This window comes from Orcinus orca, chromosome 17 (assembly GCF_937001465.1).
Source record: "Orcinus orca chromosome 17, mOrcOrc1.1, whole genome shotgun sequence".
NCBI lineage: Eukaryota > Metazoa > Chordata > Mammalia > Artiodactyla > Delphinidae > Orcinus > Orcinus orca.
Window position 1 is genome coordinate 71,429,026 of NC_064575.1, and position 27,496 is coordinate 71,456,521.

At 46.1% G+C, this 27,496-nt stretch overlaps 1 protein-coding gene across 3 annotated transcripts in view; it reads right to left on the reverse strand.

The window, feature by feature from the left end:
* Nucleotides 1–27,496, reverse strand: part of DERL1 (derlin 1) — a 113,071-nt gene that overhangs the window by 74,484 nt on the left and 11,091 nt on the right. For 2 of the 3 annotated variants that reach the window (XM_033419875.2, XM_033419874.2), the window contains exons 3-7: nucleotides 24,871–24,935; nucleotides 23,808–23,834; nucleotides 23,169–23,264; nucleotides 21,048–21,100; nucleotides 19,450–19,560 (exon numbers count right to left, since the gene is read on the reverse strand). In XM_033419875.2, the coding sequence (XP_033275766.1) occupies nucleotides 19,450–19,560; nucleotides 21,048–21,100; nucleotides 23,169–23,264; nucleotides 23,808–23,834; nucleotides 24,871–24,935 (352 nt within the window). Of the gene's footprint in view, nucleotides 1–7,382; nucleotides 16,036–19,449; nucleotides 19,561–21,047; nucleotides 21,101–23,168; nucleotides 23,265–23,807; nucleotides 23,835–24,870; nucleotides 24,936–27,496 lie in introns of those variants that run through there. The other variant, XM_004265348.4, reaches the window with a different exon arrangement.

Genomic DNA, 27,496 nt, shown 5'->3' on the forward strand with positions numbered 1-27,496 from the left:
AGACGTAGGTGGGAGGAGACAGGGTTAGGCAGAAACACGCTGATAACAAGCTTTTCCCGCTTCTCGCTTTCTCTCCTACTTAGCTTCCATCTGCCTCCCCTTCGCAGAGCTGATGGGGTTTTTAACTCTCCGATGGGAAGACAACCTAGAAAACACCTGTGTGAGCCCATCTGGTCTCCTCTACATGAGGATCACCTGTCTGGAGGGCCGGTGGGAAATCACAATGCTCCTTCCTGCCTGGCTTGACGAACCGAGAAGACAGAGGACCTCAGATTTTATCAAGATCAGGGACAAGAGGTGAACAGAGGGTGGAGCGGGTCCTGGGAGGGATTGCTTCCACTCCTGCAGCTTTCCTCCTGCGGAGAGCCGCAGCCAGAGTCCACGGGGCCCGGAGGCGGCTCAGGGTAACACCGGACAAAGTAGAGAGAGCGTTTGCCCCGGCGCCTTACGTGCCTAAGATTTCAGAACAGGTGACGTGCCCACTCTTGGCACTTGGAGCTGACAAATCAGCCTGGAGCTGGGCCCACGGCTAGCTGGGTCTCTCCTGGGGCAGAGAATGTGCCCAGTAAATCCAAACCCCTTACTTAGCAGGATGTGATAGGCCTCACCCTCCAGCCCCATCATCCCCCAGTTCTCAACCTCTGCCTCCACTGGCCTCCAGCTCCCCAACCCTCCACTTCTCTTGCCTTCAGAACTTTGCACACGCTGCCCCTCTACCTGAGACTCCCCGCTCCAACCAGCCCTGCTCCTGTAGCTGGTTAACCTCTCCTCCTTCAGGTCTCAGCTCAGCAAGTCCTCCTTCTAGAATATTCCTGTGATTCCACCCCCAGGTCCAGGGGAGCTACCTCTGCTTCAAGCTCCCATTGTATCGTCTACTCACCCCTTCAATGCATCTCTCACGCTGGCTTGTGATCCGCCGGGTTGCGTGTGTCTCCCAGTAGGGCTCCTTCAGGGTGGAGACAAGTCTCTTCCACCTTAGTGACCCCAGTACAGCACAGCGCCAGGCCTATGCACGTTTCGGATCAAACAGACATGTGCACGTTCACCCTCTCACGGGAGCCACTGACTCCCATCAGGAGGACGAGAAGGTCCCGGTCGCTCCTCAGCTGAAGTGTCCTTCTCTGAGGCCTAAGGGCACTCCCTCCGCATGAAAAGCCACTCCCTTCTTTCAGTTTGCAAAGGGCTTTCACGTGCACTTTTCTACATGGCTTCCCCACCACCCTCGGGGTAGGTATTAGTCTACCCACTTTATAGGTGGGGAACCTGAGGCCCAGAGCAGCTACAGGAGCTGCCTGAGAGGGACACTGGGAGGTGGCGACGAGAGGACCGGCCCCCGGGTCCACCTGACTCCGGATCAGCACTGGTCCCCAGCACCTTTGTTCTCCCGTCACACGTCCTGGGCTCTGGCATCCCCGGGCGGAGCCCACCAGCCTAAGATCCAGACGAGCAGACACTGCTCAGGCCCCTCCAGTGGCACGTTAACCGCTCCACGACTCCACGGGGGGGCCCTTGGGGTGGTGGGAAAGGCTTGATTCTCCCCCAGCCTCACGGTTCTTCAGGTGTCTGTGGGTACAGGTCCATGTCCATCGGGAACACAGGGCTAGGGTGACTACAGAGAATTCATAACAAGTGCGGGAGGGCTGAAGACACACATGGAGGAAAGTGGTGTTACCCAGAGCCCAGGAGCCCAGGCACTGCAAAGCTGCTGCCAGAGGAAAAACAAACGTCTAACTTCTGATCTCACACAGGTGCCTTTCATTGCAGTAATTAACTGAAACCCAGCTAGCAAGGGAGTCTGGAAAATACAGTCCCTCAGACATAGTAGTACAGGAAAAAGTACCAAAGGGCAGGTATCAAGCTGAACACCAACAGACAAAACCTGTACATCACTAGGGTCATCCAAGACTAAGGTGCTGTTCCCAAAAGGCCCTGGCTCCGGCCTTGAGCACAGTGGACACTGGCTTGCTTTGTGGCCGTCCCACGCCTCTCGGCGGTCTCCATACCTCTGCAGCGTTCCTCGCTTCTACCTCAACATGGAAGTTACGCTCTCACTTTGCCAGCCTCCCCTGCAGCTGGAAGCAAGCACCCCCTCCAGAAATCAAGTACAGCCAGCGGGAGCGAACAGAACAGAAGCAAGGGGGAAGTGAGGGAGACGCAGCGCCCATGCTCTGGACGAGGGGCGTTGGCAGTGGGGCAGCGTTCCCACTACAGTCAGACCGAGTTCCTAGTGTGGAAGGGGCTGGGGTGGTGCAACTGCTACAGCAGGTGCCCAGCGGGGACAGTTTCCTTATCACATCAATTCTGCAGCAGAGTTATGAATGTCATTGCCAGGAGCTCAGCCTCAAGCCTGTTTCTCCAGCCTTCCCAGTGGTTCTTCCAGTTACCCGATAATCTTTTTAAACAAGCATTAAAGCTAAGGTATAATGTCCTGACAAAACGTGTATCAATCATGAGTGTACAGCTCAATACATTTTTATAAAGTGAACCATCACCCGTATCAATAAGTATATTACCAGTACCCCCAGGTGCACCCGCAAGGGCCCCTCCCAATAACTTGCCTCCTCTCTAAATGTACCGATTTCTAAGACCATGGATTCGTTTTGCATATTCTTGAGTCTTATATGAGTGGAATCATTTTGTATATCCTTTTGCACCTGCCTTCTTTCACTCCATATTATGTTTCTGAGATTGGCCCCCGTTGCTACCTATGGCAGTGCTTTGTTCGTGTTCCTAGCTGTAGAGTATTCCATTGTAGGCATAGAGCACAATTGACCCATTCTATTGCCAGAGGACACTGGGTGGTTTCTAGTCGAGGCTTATTATAAATAATGCTGTTCTCAGCGTTCTTCACACCTGACCTTCATTGCAGTGTAGACAGTCATACGAGGGAAGGCAGAACTGGGGCCAACTGAGATTTTTATAGGAAAAATAAAGGGTAATTTTTTTTGGAAAAAACGTTTCCCCAAACTGGCTTTAAAGCAAGTAGAATCATTTCCAAAGGTGGAATTTAAGGTGACTGCCTGGGCCCACAGTCTCCCCTGTAATTAACACCCCCTTGGTGGCAGGCCGGTCCTAAGTGCCACAGCTGCTGCATCACTGCAGGACACGGCAGAGTGATGGTCAGCACCTCTCTGAGCCTCAGTTTCCACATCTATAACAGCGTCAACCTCATCGGGCTGTTGTGAGGGTCAAATTGATGATTGATCTGAAGGCAGGGAAACTAATGTTTGCTGTGGACAGTCTCCACACCAAATGCTCCCCGAACATTCGCTCACTGAATTCTCACACGAACCTGATTCTCATCCTTCAGAAAGCTGAGGAAACTGAGGTTCAAGGAGGTTTAATAACTGGCTCGAGGTTCTAGGGCTGGTAAAGGGCAGTGTCAGTGGTACCCAGGTCGGCTGGACTCCCCAGTCTACACTGAATACACAGAAGGTGGGGGTTGGATCCTGCCTCTAACTGGGAAGGGGCAGTGGTCTCTGGCTTTCTCTGAGCCCCAGCGTCTTCATTTGCAGCACGAGGACAGTGCTACCCTCAGAGGGTAACCATGAGGATTACATGAGTTCATGGCTGGGAAGGGAAGGAGAACTAACATTTCTGAGCAGAGCTAAATGAACATTTCTGAGCAGAGTTAAATGATTACACGTCCTACCTGATTTAACAGCCTTCCAAGGTGGGAGTTGGATTATCTCCTTCTAACTCGGGCCTTCCAGGTGTCAGGACCGACCACGTGACTCAGAAGTCAGAGAGAGAAGCCAGTCCCCAGCTGCCCTCACCATTCCTGGAAGTTCCAGCTCTTACCCAGAGAAAGGCGCCCCATCAGAATTCAACCTGCCGGGTGGACCGTCTCATCTCCTACCACGAAGGCCAGGCCCACAACTCCTCCAATGGGCTTTGTTCCTCAGGCCCCGAAGCCAGGCCTGCACTCCCGGTACACACACACACACACACACAAACACAGACACTCAGGGCCCTGCATTTGGACTCCCCTCCGAACCCCCCACCGCTATCAAGAAAGCCATTGTCAAATGCACACACTTAACATGCTAAAAGGCTGCGTTTTTCTTTTTCAAGGGCCCATTCCTAATCACAAGAGGCCACTTAGTCTGAGTGGAGCCCGGTGATGCTGATGAATGATTACGCATTTCTCCAGAGAGCAGGGGATGCTCAGCTGCCTCGATGCCCACCCCCCCAACTTGGACATGAATCAAGGCCACCGAGAAGCTCGAGCTGCAACCGGTGACCTTTCCCAGCACAGGGCTGCTCTTAGGTTCCAGTGGCCTCTGCTCAACACCCTCTTCAGCAGGCCCTACTCCCCCCAGCCCCCTGCCTCACCCTGCCACGGCTCTACCCTAAGGGGCTGGGCTGGGGGGAGGTAATCTAGAGGAGTTCACTTCCTCACTTTAGCACCCGACTCTCCCCGCCCATCACACACCATGTGGATGTGAATGTTAATAAGAGCCCACACTCCTGCAGACTGTTCATCTCAATGATTTCGAAGGGTTTTCTTTAATTCTCTTTCTCTGTGTGACAGATACAAAAATTATTAATGTGTGAGTGTTGCCAGCTCCCCCCCACACACACCCCCTCCATCTCTAAAGGAAATTTTATCTTTAGATTTTCAGTTCCTCCCCCAGCCCCGTCCCACCACCGCTTTGCTTCCTTTGAGCCAGGCCTATTCCCACGTCTGGGGGGTAGAGAATCGGAGAATGATGGCCGAGAGGCACCAAACTAGAAACAAGAAAGCGAAAGCGGGGTGGGTGGAGGAAAGTTGAGATTCAAAGAGTCCGGTTTGGGAAGCAGTTTTCTTGGAGGTGGGGAGTCAGGGGTTCTACTACAGGTGTAGGGGTCAAAATGAAACAAAGCAGAGCGAGGATTTTAAGAAACTCTGGGGAAAGAAACACATTGGCACCCTCATACCTCACACCACGGTAGAGAGGGGGTACAATCGCTTTGCGAAACTGGTCGTTTCTACCAGAGCTGAACTTGCACGTACTCTGTGATCCAAGGATTCTCACTTCTAGGAACGAGGTATAGGAGGTGTCTATGCAGCAGATAACGTGTCCCCGCGTTCACCAAAAGATGTGCACTAGAATGTTCACAGCTGCACAGCTTGCTTTATCCTAAAATTACCCAAATGCCCATCAACAGTAGCATGAATAAATCAATCATGGCGTGTTTATACAGAATACTCTACAGCAACAAGAAGGAAAGTGGGACAATTAGACACAACAATGTGAATGGCTCCCGCAAGCGTAACGGTAAATGAAAGAGGCCAGACACAAAAGAATTCATGATTCCATTTATAGAATATTCGGAACCAGGCAAAAAGTAATCTTCGTGGTTACAAGTCAGGACAGTGGCTCACCTGGAGGTCTTGTTGACTGACAGGGAACTCTAGGCGGCTTCTTGGGGGCTGGTGGTGTCATTCTGATCCAGGTGGTGGTTATACAGGTATGCTCAGTTTGTAAAAACTCATCAAGCCCTATGCTTAGGCTGTGTGCGATTTTCTAAATGTACCAAATACAATGAAATAGTTTTGAGAAGCAGTAGCATTGTAGTGCGTCTGTTCTTTGGACTTCTCAAAGATTGGAATCACTGTGAAATTGCTTTGGTGGTTGGGTTGTGTTTATGTGAATGTGATACTGTGCTGAGGCAACGCTTTGTGTTCTCTCAAACTCTTTGATGTACCTTCTATGCCACCAGGAAGATTGATGTTTCTGAGCTTCCCTTGGGGTTAGTTGGGACCCCGTGACTGAGTGCTGACCAATGGAATGTGGGCAGAAATGAAGAATCCTACTTCCAGCCTGGCCCCTAAATCTCCTACACGATCCTCCACTTGTTCTGTTTCTCAATCTGTTCACCACTGCAAAGAATTCAGTGGAGGGCTCTGAGGTCCCAGGAGGGCACGGGGGTACTGATAGTCATGGCACTAACCAAAAGGAGACTGAGTCCCTGAATAAGCGCATGGAGCAGACACCCCTCCTCATTCCTGCCATCGCACCTGCCTACCCACAGTGGGCTGTGATGTGAACGAGAAATATGCCTCTGTCGTGATGTGCAATGGAGACTTGGGGATTGTTGGTTACAGCCGTTAGCCTGACTCTAATACACAATTCGTCTTCCTAAAAGATGCCATTTGGGTCCTGGGTTTCCAAGTGGAAACTTCTCTTGTCTTGTCAATGGGAATGCAAGTGAACATGCTCAAGGAGAAATACTTATTCCTCCCTCCTGGCATTTCCCTGGAGGAGAGGGAATTTCCCAGGAAGGAAAAGTAAACAAGAAACTCTTTTTCTCCCAAGGGAAAGAATTATGTGATTGGTGAGCAGATGTAGGAACTGACCTCAGCCTGTGTGAAGCCAATCAGGCCTCGGGAGGCCACCTTCTCTGTTCTTCCCTGTGGTCAGCAGTAGGCTGTCCTGTCCCTGCCATGCTGTGCCAGGGACCAGGGACTCTCAAATTCTGAGGTTCTGTTTTAGGATGTCCACATGACTACACCCCCTTACCATGTCTTCCAACCTAGCTTTTCTCAATAATGAAGCTAACATTTTTATCTCTATCTAATAACTGTAATTACCTCTTGGTCATTCCAAACTGAGAAGGAAAAGGGGAGAGAGATTTACTGGTCCCTAAAAAACCAACAAAGACTAGGAAAGGACCTGTTCTCTGTAGCCATGGTCCACAAATGAGACCAATTTAGACAAATCATTTTTAACAACAGAAGTCAGGGATATTTCAAGGGATTTTTTTTTTAAGCAGGAGCAAAAAGGGACTGAGATAGGGGGTGGGTTTGAGCCAGCACTAGCTGTGACCCTTCTCTTCCTTCCCAATTTAGATCAGCTTCACCTTTGTCTTTTACATATAAGATTTGGATTTCATTAAGGCAGAGTTCCATGCTTAAAAATCACTGGCAAAATCTGTGATTTAGATAATCTTTTCAGGAACCCCTAGCCTAACGGATCTTTGAGCTTATATAAGAAATCCAAAATTGCATTTTTGCAATGTTTTGCCAATGATTTTTGCCTACGACAAAAGTAGACAGACACTAGGATGCCGAGAGAAGCCTCGTGGTCAGCTTCTAAATTAGTTAAAGCTTTCTCAGGAAGCAAAGAGATGCATTCAGGTGACCTTAGCTGGTGGGACACTGGTGGTCAAACTTTCTGTCTTGGACAGTGCTTGACTGGTTCACCTGAAGGGACGAAATATGATTTCCAATACACCTTGCTAGGTCAGAGATTCTGAGAGTGTTCCAGGTGTGAAAGGCAGGAAGAGGCACATTGCATTTAAGAAATTCAGAGAAGACAGTTGGCAGTTTACTACAGCACTTTATAGGAGGTGTATGCATTTCCGAGGGCTGCTGTAACGAATCACCACAAACTTGATAGCGTAAAACAACAGAACTTTATTTTCTCACAGTTCAGGAGGCCAGAAACCCAAAATCAAGGTGTCAGCGGGACCGCACTCACTCCAAAATCTGTAAGGATTCTGTGCCTTGCCTCTTCCAGCTTCTGGGAGCTTCAGGCGTTCCTTGGCTTTTGGCCACATCATGCCCAGCTCTGCCTGTCTTCACATCACCTTCTCCTCTGTGTGTCTGTGTCTTCTCTTCTTTGTCTGTTAAATATCCCCTGTGTGTCTCTTATTGGACACTTGTCATGGGATTCAGGGTTCATCCAGATAATCCAGGATGATCGCCTCATCAAGACCCTTAATTACATCTGCAAAGACCCTTTTTCCAAATAAGGTCACATTCACAGGGTCTGGAAATTAGTCTATGGACATATCTTTTGGGGGCCACCATTCAATGCACTACAGGGTGCGTATCAGAACTTGGGGAGTTTGTACGTAATGAAATGATCTTAAATTTTTAGCAGCAGAATTCCCCTGCTTCACTGACCAAGAGTCTTACTTTTTATCTATTGAATAACTTTGATAAGCCTTTCTGAGGTGAGTAGGTCTGATTTAACTGCAAGGCTTTTATTTTGCTGAGTAAAGCGTTTTGGAGGCAGAGCTAAACTGACCAAGGAATTAGAGGGGACTGGAAAAGCCACATGAGGAGAGGATGAAGAGAAAGGCAGGGAGCCAGTTGATAGCTGAAGGGAATTTAGGTTATGAAATGGATTCACTCCTTCAACGAATATTTATGTCAAGAAGCCTGGGGCTTCCCTGGTGGCGCAGTGGTTAAGAATCCACCTGCCAGTGCAGGGGACACGGGTTCGAGCCCTAGTCCGGGAAGATCCCACATGCCGCGGAGCAACTAAGCCCATGCGCCACAACTACTGAGCCTGTGCTCTAGAGCCCCCAAGCCACAACTACTGAGCCCGAGTGCCTAGAGCCCGTGCTCCACAAGAAGAGAAGCCACCGCAATGAGAAGTCTGCACACCACAACGAAGGGTAGCCCCCGCTCGCCGCAAGTAGAGAAAACCCGCATGCAGCAACGAAGACCCAATGCAGCCAAAAATAAATAAGTAAATAAATAAATTTAAAAAAAAGAAAAGAAGCTCTGCATGCCAATCTTTGCGCTAGGTACTGGGGATGTGGTGGTGAACAGACCGACACAGTCCCTGCTCTCGAGAGTGTGGGGAGTCACTTTCCCTAGATGTTCCATGCCTATCCCCCAAAAAATCTTCAGCAAAATCTACACTGCTTATGCTCTGTAGACAAGCTGGAGACAGGAAATGGGAGGAGAGACTGAAGCAATAATATGGATAATATGAACGGCAAGTGTTTTCCTCTTTATAAAGGATTGGGCAATCATTGTTGAGTTAAGAAGAATAATTTACAGGAGGTATTACAGAATCACAAGATTGGACAGGAAGAAGCCGGGAAAAGATACTTTATCTAGAGACTGATTAGGGAATTTTGGGGGGTAGTTAATTTAGAAATGTCTGTTTGTTTTCATCATGCCTCTTACCTATTCCTTTCCGGTCATTTAGCTACATTACACATAGTAATAAAATAACATTATTTTCTATAAAATAGAATACCTAATTCATCCTAGGTTCCATTTTGACTGATATTAGTAATTTATGTAATTTACTTTTTGATTTGAAGTCCTTTAATGGCTTCATATTGCATTTAGTGTGGAAAAAACACAAACTCCTTTCCATTTAAATTTTATGAATTTTATATTTACCTTTGTTAGTTCAGTATGATATCAACAAACAAGCAAGAACTTACAGTCAAGCAGAATTGGGTGGATCTGAACCCTGGCTCCATCATACCCTGGACAGATAATTTAACTTCTTAGGACCCCATTTCTTCATCTGTGCAATGGTTTAAATAATAACCTTCAAAATGAGTAATTGTAAGGTTTAAATGATCTAGTGAATAGAAAGCATTTTAATACTGTTCTCATCCAGGGCACCCGCCTTCTTCCTGAGAGAAAGCCAGACGCTCCTCCAGGAGGTCACACGTGTGGTTTACATGCACCAGTGGGCCAGCCAGGGCTTTTCAGGCATCCGGCACCCTCTTCCCCCTTATGATGCAACAGCGCTTTGCTTTGCTTTTGAAAAATTACCTCTCCCCTCTTAACAGGGAGACTTAAGGCCAAAGTGAGGTCACTAAGACCCAGGAGTTCAATCGTAAAGGGAGAGATGCAAGCACAGAATAAAAGGTGGAGCTGATTTAGGTAAGATCGGTTCCTGGTCCCTGGATCCCTGATACACTCCTCTCCGTGTCAGGCTTCTCAGCAGATCCTTGGAATCTCTGAGATAAGTCTATACCCTTCCGATAAATTCCCTTTTGCTTAAGTTAACCAGAGTCCTTTTTGGGTACCTGAAATCAAAGAACCCTAACTGATGGAAAGGATCATGAAAAGTCCCAGTCCCTCCTCCCCCGCAAGGGGGCAACTTCCAGGGGACAAGGGCCTGGTTATGGGGACAGATGCATCTTATATCCTAAGCACCAGGTTTACAACTTCTGTATCAGGACAGTTTCCATCAAAATCCAAAGTCTCCCTTAAGCTAACAGTGATTGCCCATCGTTAACAAGGATACTCGCTCTATCAGTGCCAGCCCTCAGGAAAAGGCCAACACACTGACTGAGGAGAGGGATCAAGTTCATCTGGGTCAGGCTGAGGCTTCAAATGACACATCGCGCTTGGTAAACACTTCCTAAGTGATCCTGCAGCCTTGCACCTGAATTCAATCCCGCACTCCCTGGGGGTCTCTCTGGCCCAGACGCCATGGCAGGGGTTTCTCCTTCTCGCTAAATGCAAACGCATTTGTACAGGCCACAGAAGTCCTCGAGGGAGAGAAAGCTAAATTTATACCTTCGATTAATCTTCCCAAATGTTTCTGCCTGCCTTCGGTCTACACTGAGTCTCCTTTTGCCCAAATCACCCCAAGTATCCACACCCATTAGCAGGCAATTACACAACTGCAAACAAAAGCTATTAACTGCCGTTTTAAAAAGTTTCTCAACTTTGAATCCATTCTTCCCAGTATCTCCAACCTCTTCCAACATCCTCTTTCAGGAGGCTTGATTCCCCTGTACGACAACCTCCCCACACCCCCCAACCCATTAAGGCTCCTAGGAGGCCAGGCCATTCGCTCTCTCCCTACACAGGCCAAATTCCTACGCAACCTCTTACCCGGTCCAAATTTTAGTTCAGTGCCTCGAACACAGAAGCACCTGTCTGTGGCAGGCACCGTGCTACGGACTGGGAACACAGCCTTGAATCAGGTGCAGTCACTGCCCCCAAGATGCTAACAGACCACAGGAGAGAGACATTAAGCAAATGATTATAGACGGATGAGTCTCATCAGAGAGCAGGGTGCCAGTGGACCCTATGGGGAGACATTCTACCTCGCCTACAACCCTAGATAGGCCTCTCCTTGATGAAATGATGTATAAGACGGGGAGACCTGAAGGAGGGGGACAGGGTGGACAACAGGAATCAAGAGAACTGTTTCTCTTTCACTTGGGGCCTTCTGGACAGCTGTCCCCAACTCAGGAAGAGGTTATGTTCGAAAAGTTTATTTTCCCATTCATGGATTTAGAGCTCATAATAATAAAACTTTATTTTTCCACAGAAATACACTTAGAAATAGTGGCTAGGTTTCCAGGCTGGTCCACTGGCACCCAATTATCTATAGTGTGCTGCACCATATATAGCATTTTTTAACCAAACTCGTTTCTATGGGAAACTTATGCTCAGTCCTGATGTCCTGTGCTCCCAAGCCCCACTTTTCCTCACTAACTCCCAGCACTTCCCTCACAGAGGTCTCTCCAATCCAGCCCCCAGCCCCCAATCCCACGGCCTTGGTTCAGGCCAACCTCATACCGACCCACGGCCTTGCGTCTGCGCCACAGCAACAAACTCAAAGCTCAGTCACCTGATCTTCAGCTGCCGCTCTCAGCCCCCTCCCCGCCTCCCAACGCTTCAGCCAGTCACTTTTTAAGGAACAAATGTGAAAATCTTTCAATGGTTCCCACTGCTCATTCGTTCTCCTTCTCAGCCTGGAATTTCCCATCGATTTTTCAAGACCTAACCCCTCTATCCAATACAACTTTTTACTTATTTCTACTCTAGCAGCTTATCAAGTTGTATTATAATTTGTGCTCACCTATTCAACAAATACGTGAGTACCTACTACCGGCCAAGCTGTGTGCCTTCGTGGAGAGAACACACTGTGAAGACAGAGATTAGGTTCTATTTGCATCTGCCCAGGCACCACTCAGCAGACACTATATTACACTATATTATATTATTTATTAATATCATATTAATATATGTTTTTTTCTTCCCAGGCTACAAGGCAATTCCCCCCCAGGGATGATAGCAATTTATACCTTCAACTAATGTTTCCCAACATGTTGGCCTGCCTTCAGCCTGGCAAGAAAAGAATCTTTTTCGTCACTTAATGCCAGATTCTCAACGTTGGCTTCCTCAACTGCAGCAGCAGAGGTCTTAACTTAGAGTTGAGTTCATATCTTATCTTTGGTAACTTCTAGCTGCTTGCTCTTAAATGACTTAATCTCTCAAGTTTCCTTATTTGGGAAATGGGGATAATACTACTTACTTCACAAGCGGGTTTAAACATTGATTCCCAAACCCAGCTGAATATCAGAATCACTGGGAACTTCAAAAAGATGCAGAATGAAAACGAAACAAGAAATCTGCATTTTTCAAAAGCCCCAAGTGATTCGCACGTATAGCCAGATTGGAAACCAGAGATTGGAGGCTTAAATTATTCGTGAAGTACCTGTCACATTAACGCTCAATACCCAGGTGAGGGGACTTCCCTGGTGGTCCAGTGGGTAAGACTCTGTGCTCCCAATGCAGGGGGCCCGGGTTCCATCCCTGGTCGGGGAACTAGATCCCGCATGCATGCCACAACTAAAGAGTTTACATGCCGCAACTAAGAGTTCGCATGCTGCAACTAAAAATCCTGCACACCACAACGAAGATCCTACATGTGCTGCAACTAAGACCTGGTGCAGCCAAAATAAATCAACAAATATGTAAAAAGAAAAAAGAAAGGGGAGAGGTTAATTAAAAAAAAAAACAATACCCAGGTGTGCTGTAGAAAATGGGATTCTACCCTAAGGAACAGTGGTGGGAAAAGAGGAGGAGCACGGGGAAGCATTCTGGGCATAAACCGTACATGGAAGGAATTACATGACATGATATTCCCCTCAATTCCAATTAGAATCACCAGAGCCACTCTGGAAAGCAAGCAAACTGCCAGGAGACACATATTCTCTCAGCCCAGCCTTTCAAGATACTAACGGTGAGAAGTCCAAGCAGACAGGGGTGAATTTTTCCAAAGGTTAAGGTTTGTTACGTGAATGTTGAAAATTTCAAAGGGGCCGGGACCTCAGAAAGAGTTGGCAACAGATGCAGCTGTTGGCAGCTGCAGCATCACCTATTACATCCGTGTTCTTCAAAAGGTAGCTTAGAACACAGTGATACTGGCAATGTGCTATCCTCCAAAACAAGCAGGACTGTTCCTATTTTCTCGGTGTTTCTCCAGTACCAGAATAGGGGTGCACAGCCCTGTTCCTTCCCATCACCCAACTTGTGATGAAGGAAGAGAGCCTGCCTAAGGCCGGGGCTAGACTTGGATGGTTCAGGAGTGTCACTGCACCTGCCTTTCACGGTCCATGGATCCTCAGAAAGAAAATACAGAAAGGGGATTAAACTAATTCTGCCCAGTTCCAAGACTCAGACCCATGGGTGGAGGTGACAAAAATGCTATACAGCATACTACAATCAGATATAACCCCTTACCCAATGTTCTGAAGCATCCTGCTTCCTTATAATGAAAACCTAAAAATCCTGCTTCCAAGAATTAATCCTACAGGTATTTTCCAACACGTGAACAGAAGGAGGTACAAAAATGTTTGCTGGGACTTCCCTGGTGGCGCAGTGGTTAAGAATCCGCCTGCCAATGCAGGGGACACGGGTTCGAGCCCTGGTCAGGGAAGATCTCACATGCCACGGAGCGTCTAAGCCCACACGCCACAACTACTGAGCCTGCGCTCTACAGCCCGTGAGCCACAACTATTGAGCCCGCATGCTGCAACTACTGAAGCACACCTAGAGCTTGTGCTCCACAACAAGAGAAGTCCCGCTCACCGCAACTAGAGAAAGCCTGCGCGCAGCAACAAAGACCCAACGCAGCCAAAAAAAAATTAAAAAAAAAAAAGTCTGCTGTGCGGCTATAATAGCAACACACACTGGACACTCCTCAATGCCCACCAAGAGATGACTAGCTACATAAATTACGTCATATCTAAAAGAGGCAGCAGAGTAGGGATACAGAAACTTAAGACATACAACCATGAAGCTGTACATTTTAATTTACAATTCTTACCAATAAAAAGGATTAGTTACAAAACGGGAATTTCTCTATACAAAATTAGGATTTATTTTCTTTCACAAAGAGAATCTGCTGTCATGTCTTGCCTTGCCAAATCAAATCTCAAATAGCTTGCTTAGCTAAAGTTATTCCCCAAAGATAGGTAATCCAGACAAAATTAATAAAAATTATCAGCTTCTTAAATGTGTTTAAGAGGAAGAATTTAATGAACATTTTGCCTTGAACTGAAGAATTCTAAGGAATACTTGTAACCTTCAGAAAGACTACTGCTCTCAGGCAGTTGAGCTGCTGTGACAGCGTGTAGGAGACTAGCTCACTTACCGTGAGAATCTTCTTACACATACAATGAGTCTCCACTCCTGCACAGTGAGTGCAAGTATGACGTAACAGGAAGAAGGGTTTCTAAAATCTTACAAGTAAATTTTATTCTGGCCACAGGTCAACAGCAAACATATGACAGTTAGGGTTCAGATTCTCCCCGCCGCCTATTTTATCATATAAATTAAATATGAAGAGGTACACTCGAACAAACTTCATGAAAAACGAGGAGCGGATTTCAAATCCCCACTTCCTAGAATAACACACGTCACTGCTTCAGAGCGGGGCAAAGAGTCATACTCTTAGCACACAGTGTCTCCTGCACAGAACTGCTGGTCAAAATGTTCAAAGCTTCTCTAGTTGACTCAAAGTATGGCAGCCACTCAGCACTGCTCCTAGCAGTTTGCTTTCAGAATAAAAATATAAAATAAGAACCTGTGTGAAACGTCGCAGCCTTCAAAAAGCTATCCGGTGACAAGCCTAGCTCTGATGGAAAAAGCCCACCTGTAAAAAAAGGAGCTGTGGGTGAAGATGGTCTGATGTACCTTCATGACTCGAAATAAAAAAGCTCCTCAAACACAGATGACTCTAAAGCCATTACACCCAAAATCACGTGATTCACTTAGATGTGCTTACAACAGCTTCTAAATAAGATCTACATACAGAGGAGCTGCACCCTCCTCACAAGTAACTGAAGCATATGGCCATGGGGGTGGGGAATGGGGGCTCGGTTTAAAAAAAAGACAACTTAAAGAGGGTTTAAGGTTCTCCCTCCACTCTACTCAATAAACATACACCCAGAAGGAGAATGAAGTCAAATCAATCAATGCCCAGGCACCTCTCAAAGAGAGCTTCTCCCTGTGGCCAATGTGCTTTGGAACTTTCTAGCACAATACAAATCCACTACTCTGGGTACACACAGAGCCAGTATGCCCTACACGAGATGCATTGGGATTATGCCCACGGTTAAACACAGCCCCTGTGTAAGATGCAACTCCACTAGGGTTTTGATCACTTAGGATAAAAAATGCCTAGCAAGGACATTCAGGCCTCATTAATACCGATCTGTGGTCCTCACTGACTCAGCGGTGCTTTTTTATCAGAACAGCTGAAGAGGTGGCAAACGGTGGCAACTGATATCAGGCCACGGCTATCCCAAAAGCTGAGGAAGCTCTTCATCTGCTGTCCGCCTTCTGCACTACGGTTACGGTTCTGCCACCGTAAAACGCTGGGAACAAGGCCTCTGTGGCCAAGCCTTGGCAAAAGCCAACAAATAAAGCGAGCTTGTCAGAGGCAGGACCAATTCATGGGCAATCTCCTCTAGCTGGGAGTGTGAGGCTGGGGAAGGAGGAGGCAGGCGTGGGTGCGAGAAAGAGCTAAGAGCCCCCGGGACAGGGGTCTGGTGACCCAACGCCGGATACCCAGCTTGGCACCAGCAGAGCGGGACCTGCTGAAACCCATGATTCAGATGGAAAAGGAAGAGAAGACACCAAAAACTAAGGTCAGTTCCGAAATCTGCCCAGTTGATATTTGTTCTTCTTAGCAGTAAGGACTTGAATGAGAATCACGAAACTCGAGGAACATGTATTTTTTCTTCAGGATTTAAAAAACTGTTGTCTTGTACTGAAAGACTACATTCAGTGTGGGTCAGGTCCAACAGCGTTAGCTAGAACTCGGTGGTAAAGGTCACCCGGCACTGGGAGGAAACGTCATCTGAGTGGAGGGCTGGTGGGCAGGCCAGAGGCCACTCCGTCACTGGTCCCCGAGCCTAAAGCCCTGTCCCCAGTTGTGTCTCCCGCCTCCGCCGTTCTGGTCGGCGGCTCGCCTCATGCTAGCAGGGGGCACACCAAACCCTGACACCCCTCCTCTCCTGCTGGGCAGCCAGCGGTACCTAGAGCAGAGGGGGGAAGAAACAAAAGGAGAGAAAAGCACAGTCACTTCTCCACGCAGTTGTCCATCCCATCTCCCTTCCTGGGGTTCCCACGGCATCTGTCACATTGAATTACGTTCGTCTGTGGCCACGGAGAGGCTGAGGACAATGTCTTATTGCACTTTGCCTTTTCAGCACTTAGCTCAATGCCCTGACCACAGAAGTCACTCACTTTTTATGTTTTCTTTTTAATTTACTAAGCTTTCGCACTAACTTCACACTCTAACTTTTTTTTTCCCTGATTATAAAAGCAATTCGTGCAGGAACAGTATGGAAACAAAAATATTACACCCACGAGCCCAACAACCAGAAAGAACCATCTATATAGCATTTTAGTTTATGTAACTATGGCTCTAACTGGCTCAAAGGATACAAAATAAATTCAGTTCCAAAGGACAAATCTGCAGCCAGCGTGTTTGAGCACCGCCCGGCATCACCACGATGCTGCTGGGTTCTTCGGCGTCCATCAAGGGACAGCGGAGAAGACAGCTTTCTGTCTTGGAATTTGGGTGTGTTTTAAAGTTGATTCATAGTTTGCCCTCCAACTGCAATCTTTCTCTCATAGATGGTGGGAAAGCTGAGGCCCAAAAAGGTTAGCTGATTTCTCACCTTACAAATGAATAAATTAAGTCCCAGAACCGCTAAGAAAATGTAAACCCAGGACTCTATGTTCACAATAGTTTTTCTAACTACTTCCCTTCTTTGACTATTAGTAAACTGAGAATGTATTTTAACCTATTCCACTAATCAGATCCTGATGGTTCAATTTTTGTCTTGAAGGCAGAGACCGTGATCTGATACCTCTTTTTAAACCCCTCACGGCACCAAGAGCAAACCAGGAGGGGTGACTTGCCCACAGCAGGAAGCCTGCAGAGTTCAACCTTATCATAAAGCATCTCCCTTACACCGGGTGCTGCATGTTTATAAGTGCCTCTCATCTTCACGACTGCCCTATGAGGTTGGCACCACTATTACCCCATTTTATAGATGGGAAAACTGAGGCAGAATTGAGCAAAGCTCTTCTAAAGTGACAGACAGGATTCAAACCCAGGCAGCCTGACTCTGGAGCTCGTGCTCCACACCACTTCCTACACCTCACACTTCCGCAGGACACACAGCATGAGATTCAGGTGACAACAGTTAGTGACCGGAGTCCTCAAGTGTTTACATCAACCCAGTTAGCTGCACGCTGCCTCCCCAAAAAGACAATTAAACCCCTTGTAAACAGAAAAATAACTGTGCACAGAAGAGGATCTGTCTACTTTTCTAAGTGGAATGCAAAATAGTGATACGGCTTAGAATTCTATAACTCGCATCCTCCCTTTTAAACAAATACAGTTTTATCATTACATCAACATGTATTTCCAAGCGCTGGTTTCCCAACATTCGTGACGTTCTGGCACAATAACATTCCTCCAAAGTATGTAATAAATTGGAAGACTTAAAAAAGGCAACACCAAGGCTGTCTTGCTTTGCTTCTTACTCTGAGACAATATGGAAGCCATCGCCACTGCTTAAACAGATAGTGAAATTAAATGCAAGTAATTAGTATAAAAAGATACCCAATTATACATAATCAACAAAGATTTATGGTAATTTCAAAGCAGTTACTGCTTTTGCAAGGAGCTACATTTTGTCATCTGATCTTTATGCAAAATTTAACAGAAGGGCTTCCACCAACAGGGAAAGCTCAAGTGGAAGGCAGGCTCCAGTGGGATGTCGATTTTGCCACTAGAATCCCATACACGTTGTTGCCCACAATTGAGAAATCTCTCCAAGCCATTAAGTCAGAATATGGCTGTTTAAAGTAAAATAGTTCTTGGCTGCCCCCCAAAGCAACGAATTTTCTTTTTTAATGATGCATCTGCCATCCGACTTGATAAACCTAGATCAAAAATCCAAACCTGCTGTTACTGCGACCTTTGATAATTAGAAAGCAGACTGGTCATTTGGTTTTTTTTTTAGCCTGAAGGCAACTCAAGGCTCACAAGAGAAACAAGTTTCTTCTTATGCTCTTAACGAAAAAAACAGAACAAAACAAAACAGGGTTTCCCTGGTGGCGCAGTGGTTGAGAGTCCGCCTGCTGATGCAGGGGACACGGGTTCGTGCCCCGGTCCGGGAAGATCCTGCGTGCCGCGGAGCGGCTGGGCCCGTGAGCCATGGCCGCTGAGCCTGCGCGTCCGGAGCCTGTGCTCCACAACGGGAGAGGCCACAACAGTGAGAGGCCCACATACCGCAAAAAAAATACAACAATAGTGTACTTCTCTGTTTGTATACTGTATTTCACCATAAAAAACCTTCCTCTAACCTATGAAAGTAGGGGGAAGGGGTGCCTACTCAAGTTTACTGCCCTCATTGACCCCCTGGAAGAATGACAAACTGGAAAACATTAAAATGAGCAAGATGTGAAAAGGGTTTCTTGCTTTTTTTTTTTTTTTTTTTAAGCTTCTAAGTGCAAGCTATTATTGCATACGCCCGACTGGAGATTAAGCGTGATTGTCAGGCCGGCTGTGACACCCAGATGGTGATTTCACTTGTCCCGTCTTCGACAGCCTTTTGCTTCACTGACAGAATGGTCACACTACTTGAACGCTTAAGTGTGTCAGCATCTCTGGGGGCTCATCAGAATCCCGCCCCCCGCCCCAACTTCAGGAGCAAGGCTGAGAGCTTGTATTTACTGAGCATTCGCTACTGTGCTGCTAACGGTAAACCCCACCTCCTGCAGACCCGTGAGACAGGGCCTCCCCCCAACACACAGACTCGCAAACTAAAGCTCGGGGGATTTACTAAGTCACTTTCGCAATATATGAACTGGTAGACGACGGGAATGGGATTCCAACCCAAGTCTGTCTCGAAACCAAAGCTGTGCCCCTGGCCTCCTCACTTTAGTAAACTCTGCAAACAGAGAAAGAACACGCACATCCTCCCAGGGGGCGGGACTATACAAGCCTCCCATCTCTCATTTTAACGCTGAAAAGTCCTTTAAACATTCTGGTCTATAATATTGAATATAAAAATGTTTTAAACTGCTAACCAATGAGACTACTTACCCTCTTACCCCTTCCTCAGGCAAAATCTTGGGTAAAACTGATAACCCTGTCACCCTGGCCCCCTGCTGCACACAGGCGTGCCGCCCGCTCTGCAGGGCCCACGGCTCCCCGGGACGCCTGAATCTAGGCTCAGCGGCCCCTGGCTACGAGGGCTCCAGGAGAAGACCAGGCCTTGGCTTGGAGTGACCTGGGCAAGTCCCTGGTTGGCTCACATTTCTCCATCAGACTGAGAGGGAAACCTCACCCCTCACAGAGTTTTTATCAGGATGCTGACAAACACGGACAATAAGATGATTATCAAACGAGAGGGGGAAGAAACACTTACAAAAACTGAGGCGTGGATAGAAAATTCCTTCCTCCCAAGTCCATTGGGTATCTGAACATGAGGAAGAAATAAAGATGTCCAACAAGATTTCCAATTAGCTCATTGATGACCCTGCAAACAGAGAGCCAAATGAGTTTAAAGACATTCAAGCAGTGAAGTAAGACACAGCAAGTTTTAGCTAACAGCGGAGGGAAGAGATCCTTCGTGGCAGCCTGTTTCTGGTCGCTGGGAGGCTGTGACAGCTCGACAGCGAGCCCTTGTATAAAGTCTGAGAGGCACACGCATTCTGAATGAGAAGCAAACTCCGTCCTGCTGGACCAGTGGGGCCTGTGCTCTTCAAGGCCAGCTGCCCCTCCGACATCTCTTTCAAGCCCCTGCCCATCCTCAACATGTTGTTTTTGCTACTTCCTGCCTCAGGAGTTGGGGCAAGCCGCAAAGCAAGCTTTTGAACGCTTTCAGTCACGAATACCATATTTGCAAAACGTGGGTAAAACTGAAGGCTGGCAAGAGAGAAGCATGGGAGTGAGGAAAGGAGGGATGAAAAACGTCCACTCCCTCGTTCCTGGAACCATGGATCACGTCTCCCTCACCTCTTGGGTCCCTGACTGTAAGACATCACAGAGATCACTCTGGAAAGCCGACCTTCACCTTGTAATCCTAAAATAAACACTGCCCTTCTTCAATCTTCCCATGGCTGACACACAGGCCACTTCAAGGTTTTACAGATCAATTCTTACTGTTACATATCCTTCTCCGCCTCCGCCTGCAACATGATTCCTCTTAGGGACAAATCACCGTCTACAACTGCTCCCAGATTCTGCCCTTCTGGGCGGCAGGGCAGTTTTACCAAGCCCCGGACTTGCTCTACTCTAAACAGAATCTGTTTACTCGATTCATTCCCTTCTCCCTGTGGATATGCAGCAGAAGTTAGGACCATAGAGAGCAAAGAGGTCATCGCATTAAGAACTAGCACTAGCAAAATCCGTTTAAAAACGTTAAAAATATTTTGTGGTGTAAGAAACAGGAGTTCTTAGAATAACTGCATCTTGAAATCCTCCTTCCAAAATTCTGACTGGATGCATTCAAGATTTTCCTAAGTCTCAGGTCTAATTCCAGACTAGAAATTTGACCCTGTTTGGCCCAAACTTCTACACTATTAAACCACTGACAAAACTTCCCATCTGAGAATCTGTGCATTTCTGTGACTGGTGAGCAGTTTCCAAGGCATTCTGGAAATGCCTTAAGAATTAAAAAAACAGGAATTTTACGCACAGAGTTGGCTTGGATAAAATTAGGTCTGTATTTGCTCAATCTGGACAGTGAATCCAGAAATAAATATTTATTCAAAAACACATATATGGAAGCATACTATAACAACAAACAACAACAATAATAAAAAACCATTCAGTGCTAAATGTGCTTAAAGCCCTGCAATTTTAATCAATTACATCCAAATGAAATTATTTCAAAAGTATAAGGTACCAAGGTATCAACGTTGAGATTCTTTGAAGTGTTATAAAGATTAGAGAAGGAAGATAAAGAATAATGGAAGTCTTCCAAGGGTTAGTCTGCAATTAAATAAATCTAATATCACTTACGAGCCTCCGATGATATAGTTGAATCCAAGGATAACCCAAGGTAAATAACAAGCCTAGGAAAGAATACACACAAACATGAATACACCTACAGAGGATACAGCTGCTAGGGGGCTGAAATGGGGAAGGTTCTATTGAGAAGGGCTTTTATAACACACCATTGTAAAGCAATTATACTCCAATAAAGATGTTTAAAAAATAAATAAATAAATCCTTTGGAAATCACTGCAAAAGTTCCTTTTAACAATCTAGCGTCATTCCTACTGTTTCAAGCCTTCTTATTTATTTATTTATTTATTTATTTATGGCTGCATTGAGGCCACTCTTCACAGCGGTGTGAGGGCTTCTCATTGTCGTGGCTTCTTTTGCTACGGAGCATGGGCTCTAGGCACATGGGCTTCAGTAGTTGTGGCATGCAGGCTCAGTAGTTCTGGCTCGCAGGCTCTAGAGCGCAGGCTCAGTAGTTGTGGCGCACGGGCTTAGTTGCTCTGCAGCAATGTGGGATCTTCCCCGACCAGGGTTCAAACCCATGCCCCTGCACTGGCAGGCAGACTCCCAACCACTGCGCCACCAGAGAGGTCCCTAGCATCATACTTATTCAGATATTAGCAATTGGAGACAGAGTACTTTGCCCATAGTTTTCAGATCCAATACATACCCTGCTGAATTATAACAAATAGCTTTAGAAAGAAGATGAGTGTCTGGGACTTCCCTGGTGGCACAGTGGTTAAGACTCCGTGCTCCCAATGCAGGGGGCCCAGGTTTGATCTCTGGTCGGGGAACTAGATCCCACATGCATGCCACAACTAAGAAGCCCACATGCCGCAACTAAGGAGCCCACCTGCTGCAACTAAGACCTGGTGCAAGCAAATAAATAAATAAATACTAAAAAAAAAGAAAGCAGATGAGTGTCCTATGGATGCTAATAAAAACATGGTCCATAACAGAGTCACATTAAGACTCCTGCCAGCAAATTGTTACCAATCAGCTATAAAACACCCCATCTTTTTAGGTTCTCCTTTTACATATTTCACAAAATTACTTTGAATCTTTATCACATTACACATTGATCTCTTGAACTAACACTCTCCCAAGTAAGACAGCTCTCCAGATGAATTCAACATTTGAGCCCCTGTAAAAAAAAAAAATTAGCAAACAGAACCCTCCCTTAAGTAGGGTTGGGAGACCAGAAGGGGGAGCTCTCATGCCCTGTTTCAACAGCAGAGCCCAAGAGGAAGAAGACAGACTTCTTTCCCTGCAAGGACTCAGCCAATGAAAAGCTTTGTTTACCACACCTCTTGACTTCCTTTTCCTCTTTATAGAAAAGCGCTCTCCTTCCCTTTGCATGTAGGGACTTGCTCGTGGCTCACCATGGTTGCAGACCCCGAAATGCAGTTCTCCACTGATCCCAAGTAAACCCATCTTTGCTGCAGAAGTATCTGGCAGCTATTTACTTGAGGTCAACACCCCTTACCAGTTTCAAGACATCATACTAAGAGCTAAGGGCGTTGCAAAAAACATCGCAGACTGGTAAAGAAAGGGTTACACATCAATAGCTTGAAGGCAGAATGCGGTGACTACTATAAGAACACAGCAGAAGCCCAAGGGCAAGACCAATTCCAGGGAGGAGAGGCAGGAAATACGTTTAGTCCCCCACTCAAATTAAGAATGGGCAGGATTTACATCAGAAAGAAAATAAAAAAGATGTTACAGGTGGAAAGCTGTGAGAGAAGGCACAAAGGGAAGTGTTGGGGGGGGAGACCAATCTGTTTCAGCTTAAGTGTAAAATACATAACAGGCAATGATAAGAACAGACTGAAAGAGAGGGTTCCACATGAGTGTCCTTCCTCCCCTCCCCCTACCACACACACATACATGAGATCACTCAGGACACATGCCTAAAGGGCCTGAGCTCCAGAGGGAGTGAGAAGTAATAGTCAGCAAAGGCCTCAGGGTTGGCTAAAGAAACCCAGGGGGACTGAGGACGGGAGAAGGGGCTTGCCTATGGTTTACTGCTCTGTAGTGACCTCTTCTGCACGTGTCAGAAAGTACATCTCTGGGCTGAAGAGAGGGATTTCTGCAAAGACAAATGAACAGGAAATTTTCCCAGCTAGGTTAGAGTACCTTAAATCGTGTTCCAAACCAAAATGATACAATCATGTCTCTGTTCAGCTGGGCCCAGACATAAAGTACTGACATGATCAGAGGAATCATCAGCAACTGCAAAAGAAACGAACACGTAAAGGCTCCAGAGGCACTTAAAACAGAGGCTTAGCGTAAACCTACCTTTTTTTGCTTTTTAACCTCTCCCCTCCAAATAAATTCTCCCATGGTTATTCAAAAAGCAGAAGGAAATTCAACTCATCAGAATTACTTAATCATGCAATGCATGCTTTAAAATCCTCTAATAAAATACAACACAATTATATTATTTGGGATGGATTCAGAAATATCAGGGTCAAGCTCTGTTACTTGGAAAAAGTATGCAATAAAGCTTTACTTACCATGTATTCTCCATTTTTTAAAAATACATATCCACACACATGCACAGAAAACACTGGATAAACCATCGTTCTCAACGTTCATACATTAATACAGAAGCCAGAAATGAGCAAGGACAGTAATGATTTAGGTAACTCACATAAGAGCTTCAAAATACCATATAATTAACCACGCAGTTAATGCAATTTAAACTTCTGTCAAAGGTCATTAACAGTAAGTCTGAAACACATGAAAGGCCAAATAGTTTCAAGGGACACTTACCTGCATATCCATCGCTAAGCCAGTAATCTGGGTTTGTAAAGTTAAAGATCAGACACAAACAAAGCATTCTACACCTAATAAAAGTTCATTTCATTCCAGTTTTCTGAAGGAAAACACTTTTCTATAGTTCAGGTTGCTTAAAACACCCCGGAACACAAAGGTATCTAATAATCTTCACTGTGAACACGCTATTAAACTATCCGATGACGAGGAAATAGTAGAAATTAACTGCTTTGGCACATGACTCAGTTTGGTTGCCTGTGTCCTCCGTGCCCTGCCACTGTATTTTAGCAGCTCTCCTTCAATTAGGAGATGGAGGGGCATGTGAAACATGCCTCTGAAACAAATAATGCGTCTGTTCACATTCAGGGCTCCACAGCACAGGTGAAGTCCAAAACAATCTTTTTATCTTCCCTTAAAGGAGGGAAAGGGCATCCAGAGTGCCACAATTTTCTGGCTCTTGGCCAGGTTTCAATGGACACTAAACCCCAAAGCCATTCTGAGCTCACCAACTGTGCACAGGACTTGAGCCACCAAGCCCCTTCTGCTGCTCTCACTATCTGTAAAGGTCTGCGGCCGGAAGGCTGCTGACAGCTGTGGTTGACACACAGCAAGCAGAGAGGCATGCTGTGTCCTTTCCCAGAGCCAGGCACTTACAGAGGGACTGAATTACCATTTAGGACCTCGAGACAAAGACAGCACTAAAGTCAGAAAGGATGCTGGTTGTAAATTAATTTTCTGATAAGGACCACAGCTTTCAAAAGCTATCTCATGGCACGGAATCTCTCTGAGCGAGAACTGGGAACAAGAAGAGGGAACAGTAATAAAACTCAACCAAATGTGGAAAAACCCCACCAAGGCAACGGTAGGGGAATGCATCACTCCACGGCTATGTGATTTACTACTGCTTTTGACAAGAACTTTCATGATTCTTAACTATTAACTATAGTAAACAAAGATGCAAATACTATCATTTAAAATATTATGCAGATTACTGCCCATTTCCCCAAACCTGAAAAAAAACCTGGTTATTTCTGGCCCAAAATGACAGACGGAAGGATACCACGATGCAAATCCAGTTGAAGAGGAGCATGAATAAATAGTCTGCTGGCCTCCCATCAAAAGCTCCTGGAAACAAAAATAAGCCAAATGTCATGGTTCAGAATTTCGGAACAAAGAGACTTCTATGTTGAGAAATACTTCAAAAAATTGTAGAGAAAACACAAAATGAGAATATTTTAAAACCACTCCTTGGAAGTAAAAGAAAATTTTAATATATAAAACCGTGTCCACAATTAAGCCCTAAAGTAAAGTTGCCCGGGTGTCAAGGCTAATAATTTGTGTTCCCCTAACTGAATTCCAGTCCATAAAATGCTCTGCTCAACTAGCATGAGCCAAAAGAAACCCAAAGGGAGGACAGTCAGGTCCACAGCTACTGAGACCCCATCCGCTGAAGCCCCTCACAGCCTGCTGGCCTTTCCTTCATGGCTCTCATCATGAGACGGAGACCTATTCGTGATTACCTGGTTAATCCCTTCTCCCTCCACTAGACCGTAAGCTCCGTCAGGGGAGGAACCATGTCCGTTCTGCCTACCACTGTGGCTCCTCCACACAACTAGGCTGGGAAGCGCTTACTGTTGTTATGACTGGAGACACGCGCACACGTACGCGCACACACACACGCACGTGCACACACACACGCACGCGCACTACCGCACAGTCCAGCACTGGGCTCACCAAGAGGATTCGGTCTCCGTCTTCCAGGACCTCACATTCTAGCAAAGGAAAACAATGGTGGGGGAGTAGGGGGCAGCCACACCTTTCCATGGCCCTGACTCTTCCTACCATATCTGTGAGGGACAAAGGAAAGACCTACACCCTCTTTTGGCAGATGAGGAAGTACAGTTACATGACCAAAGTCACATGGCTTTTAGAAGCAGAGTGAAGTCTAACTACTAGTTGAGTGTTCTTTCTGCTGCGCCACATACTGGGCTTTGTCTTATTACTGGGCAGAACAATCAACATTGGCCCAGCTCTCCCTTCTAAGGATGATCCTCTTGCCTCCAGCTGCAAGACTAGGAGAGGGGCGGAGAAAAGAACAAATGTAAGTTCCCTCTATCTCAAACGGTTACCTCCCCCCGCTCCACACCCCATCACAATTACATGATATATATAGCCCATTTAAAAAAAAATAATCCTGGGCTTCCCTGGTGGCGCAGTGGTCGATAGTCCGCCTGCCGAGGCAGGGGATGCAGGTTCGTGCCCCGGTCCGGGAAGGTCCCACATGCCGCGGAGCGGCTGGGCCCGTGAGCCATGGCCGCTGAGCCTGCGCGTCCGGAGCCTGTGCTCCGCAACGGGAGAGGCCACAACAGTGAGAGGCCCGCGTACCGCAAAAAAAAAAAAAAAAAAGACTGGCTATGGGATAACTGTTAAAGATGAGTGATGATTAAAAGGGGCTCATACTGACACATGCTACAACATGATGAACCTCAAAAATATTATGCTAAGTGAAAGAAGCCAGTCACAGAAGGACACATAAAATGTCCGAAATGGGCAAATCCATACACAAAGTAGATGAGTGGTTGCCAGAGGCTGGGAGGAGGGGGAGGGATGGAGACTGCTGGCTTGGATTTTTTGGGGGGTGATGAAATGCCTGGAATTAGTGGTGATGGCTGCACAACTTTGTGAAGATACTAAAGACCACTGGGTTGTACACTTTAAAATGGTTAAAATGAGGAACTTTATGTTAGGTGAGTTTTCTCTAAATGAAAAGGAAAAAAAATAAAGAGGTTCATTAACCTTTCTCTCTACTTTCGTATATGTTTGAAAATGCCCCATACTACAATTTTTAACAAGTGGTCACGGATCATCCACATTTAATCTAGAGTTTACTACTGATATAAAAAAAAATTCCTCCCACAGCTTAACCCTCAATGAAATCGTATCAGAGGGGTAGAATGCTAAGCAAGTTGGCAAGGGAGAATGAATATCATATATGCTGGTAGATTTAAGGATCCAATCCCTGATATGGAGGTCAGAGTCCTGGTTGTCAGTTTCAACTCAGCCAAGTCACTTTACTTGCTTGAATCTCCTGTTCTTCCTTTATAAAACTAAGGGAATGGGCTAGGTCCCTTCCAGAAGTAATAGTCTATTACCCAAAACTTTGTATTAACACGGTGATTTCCCTCTTCTTAAAAAGCACCTAACAGCAAATGCCAATTTAAGGAAAAATGATATTTGACACCGAATGTCCAACCTTCTATATCCCTGCAGTTGTGAGACTGATTCACAATTCTCAAGCATATGAGCACTGACTTAGATTTAAGGGTAGCTCAGAATTTTCTAACCTGAGCTAACAGCCATCAGGTTTCTAGTCTCTGAAGTCAGACCACATTTTCAAAATCATTTAGGCTTTGCCAAATTATATTTTGACACAGCAGTCTATCGAGTTATTGCTTCTCAGTATAAGTAACTCAGAAAAGCATATAAGGTATTGTAGAAAATAAATAACAATTCAGTAAGAAAGTTTTAAGAAAAGAATTTTATAGCTTATCCATATAGGTAGTCATATCTGAAAAACTACCATGCTATTAAAATCCTGGCTATATATTTTTTAAAACTTGAGTGCTTCATATTGAGTATAAATGCTCTAACACAGTGAATAATAATTAAAAAAAAAAAAAAAAGAG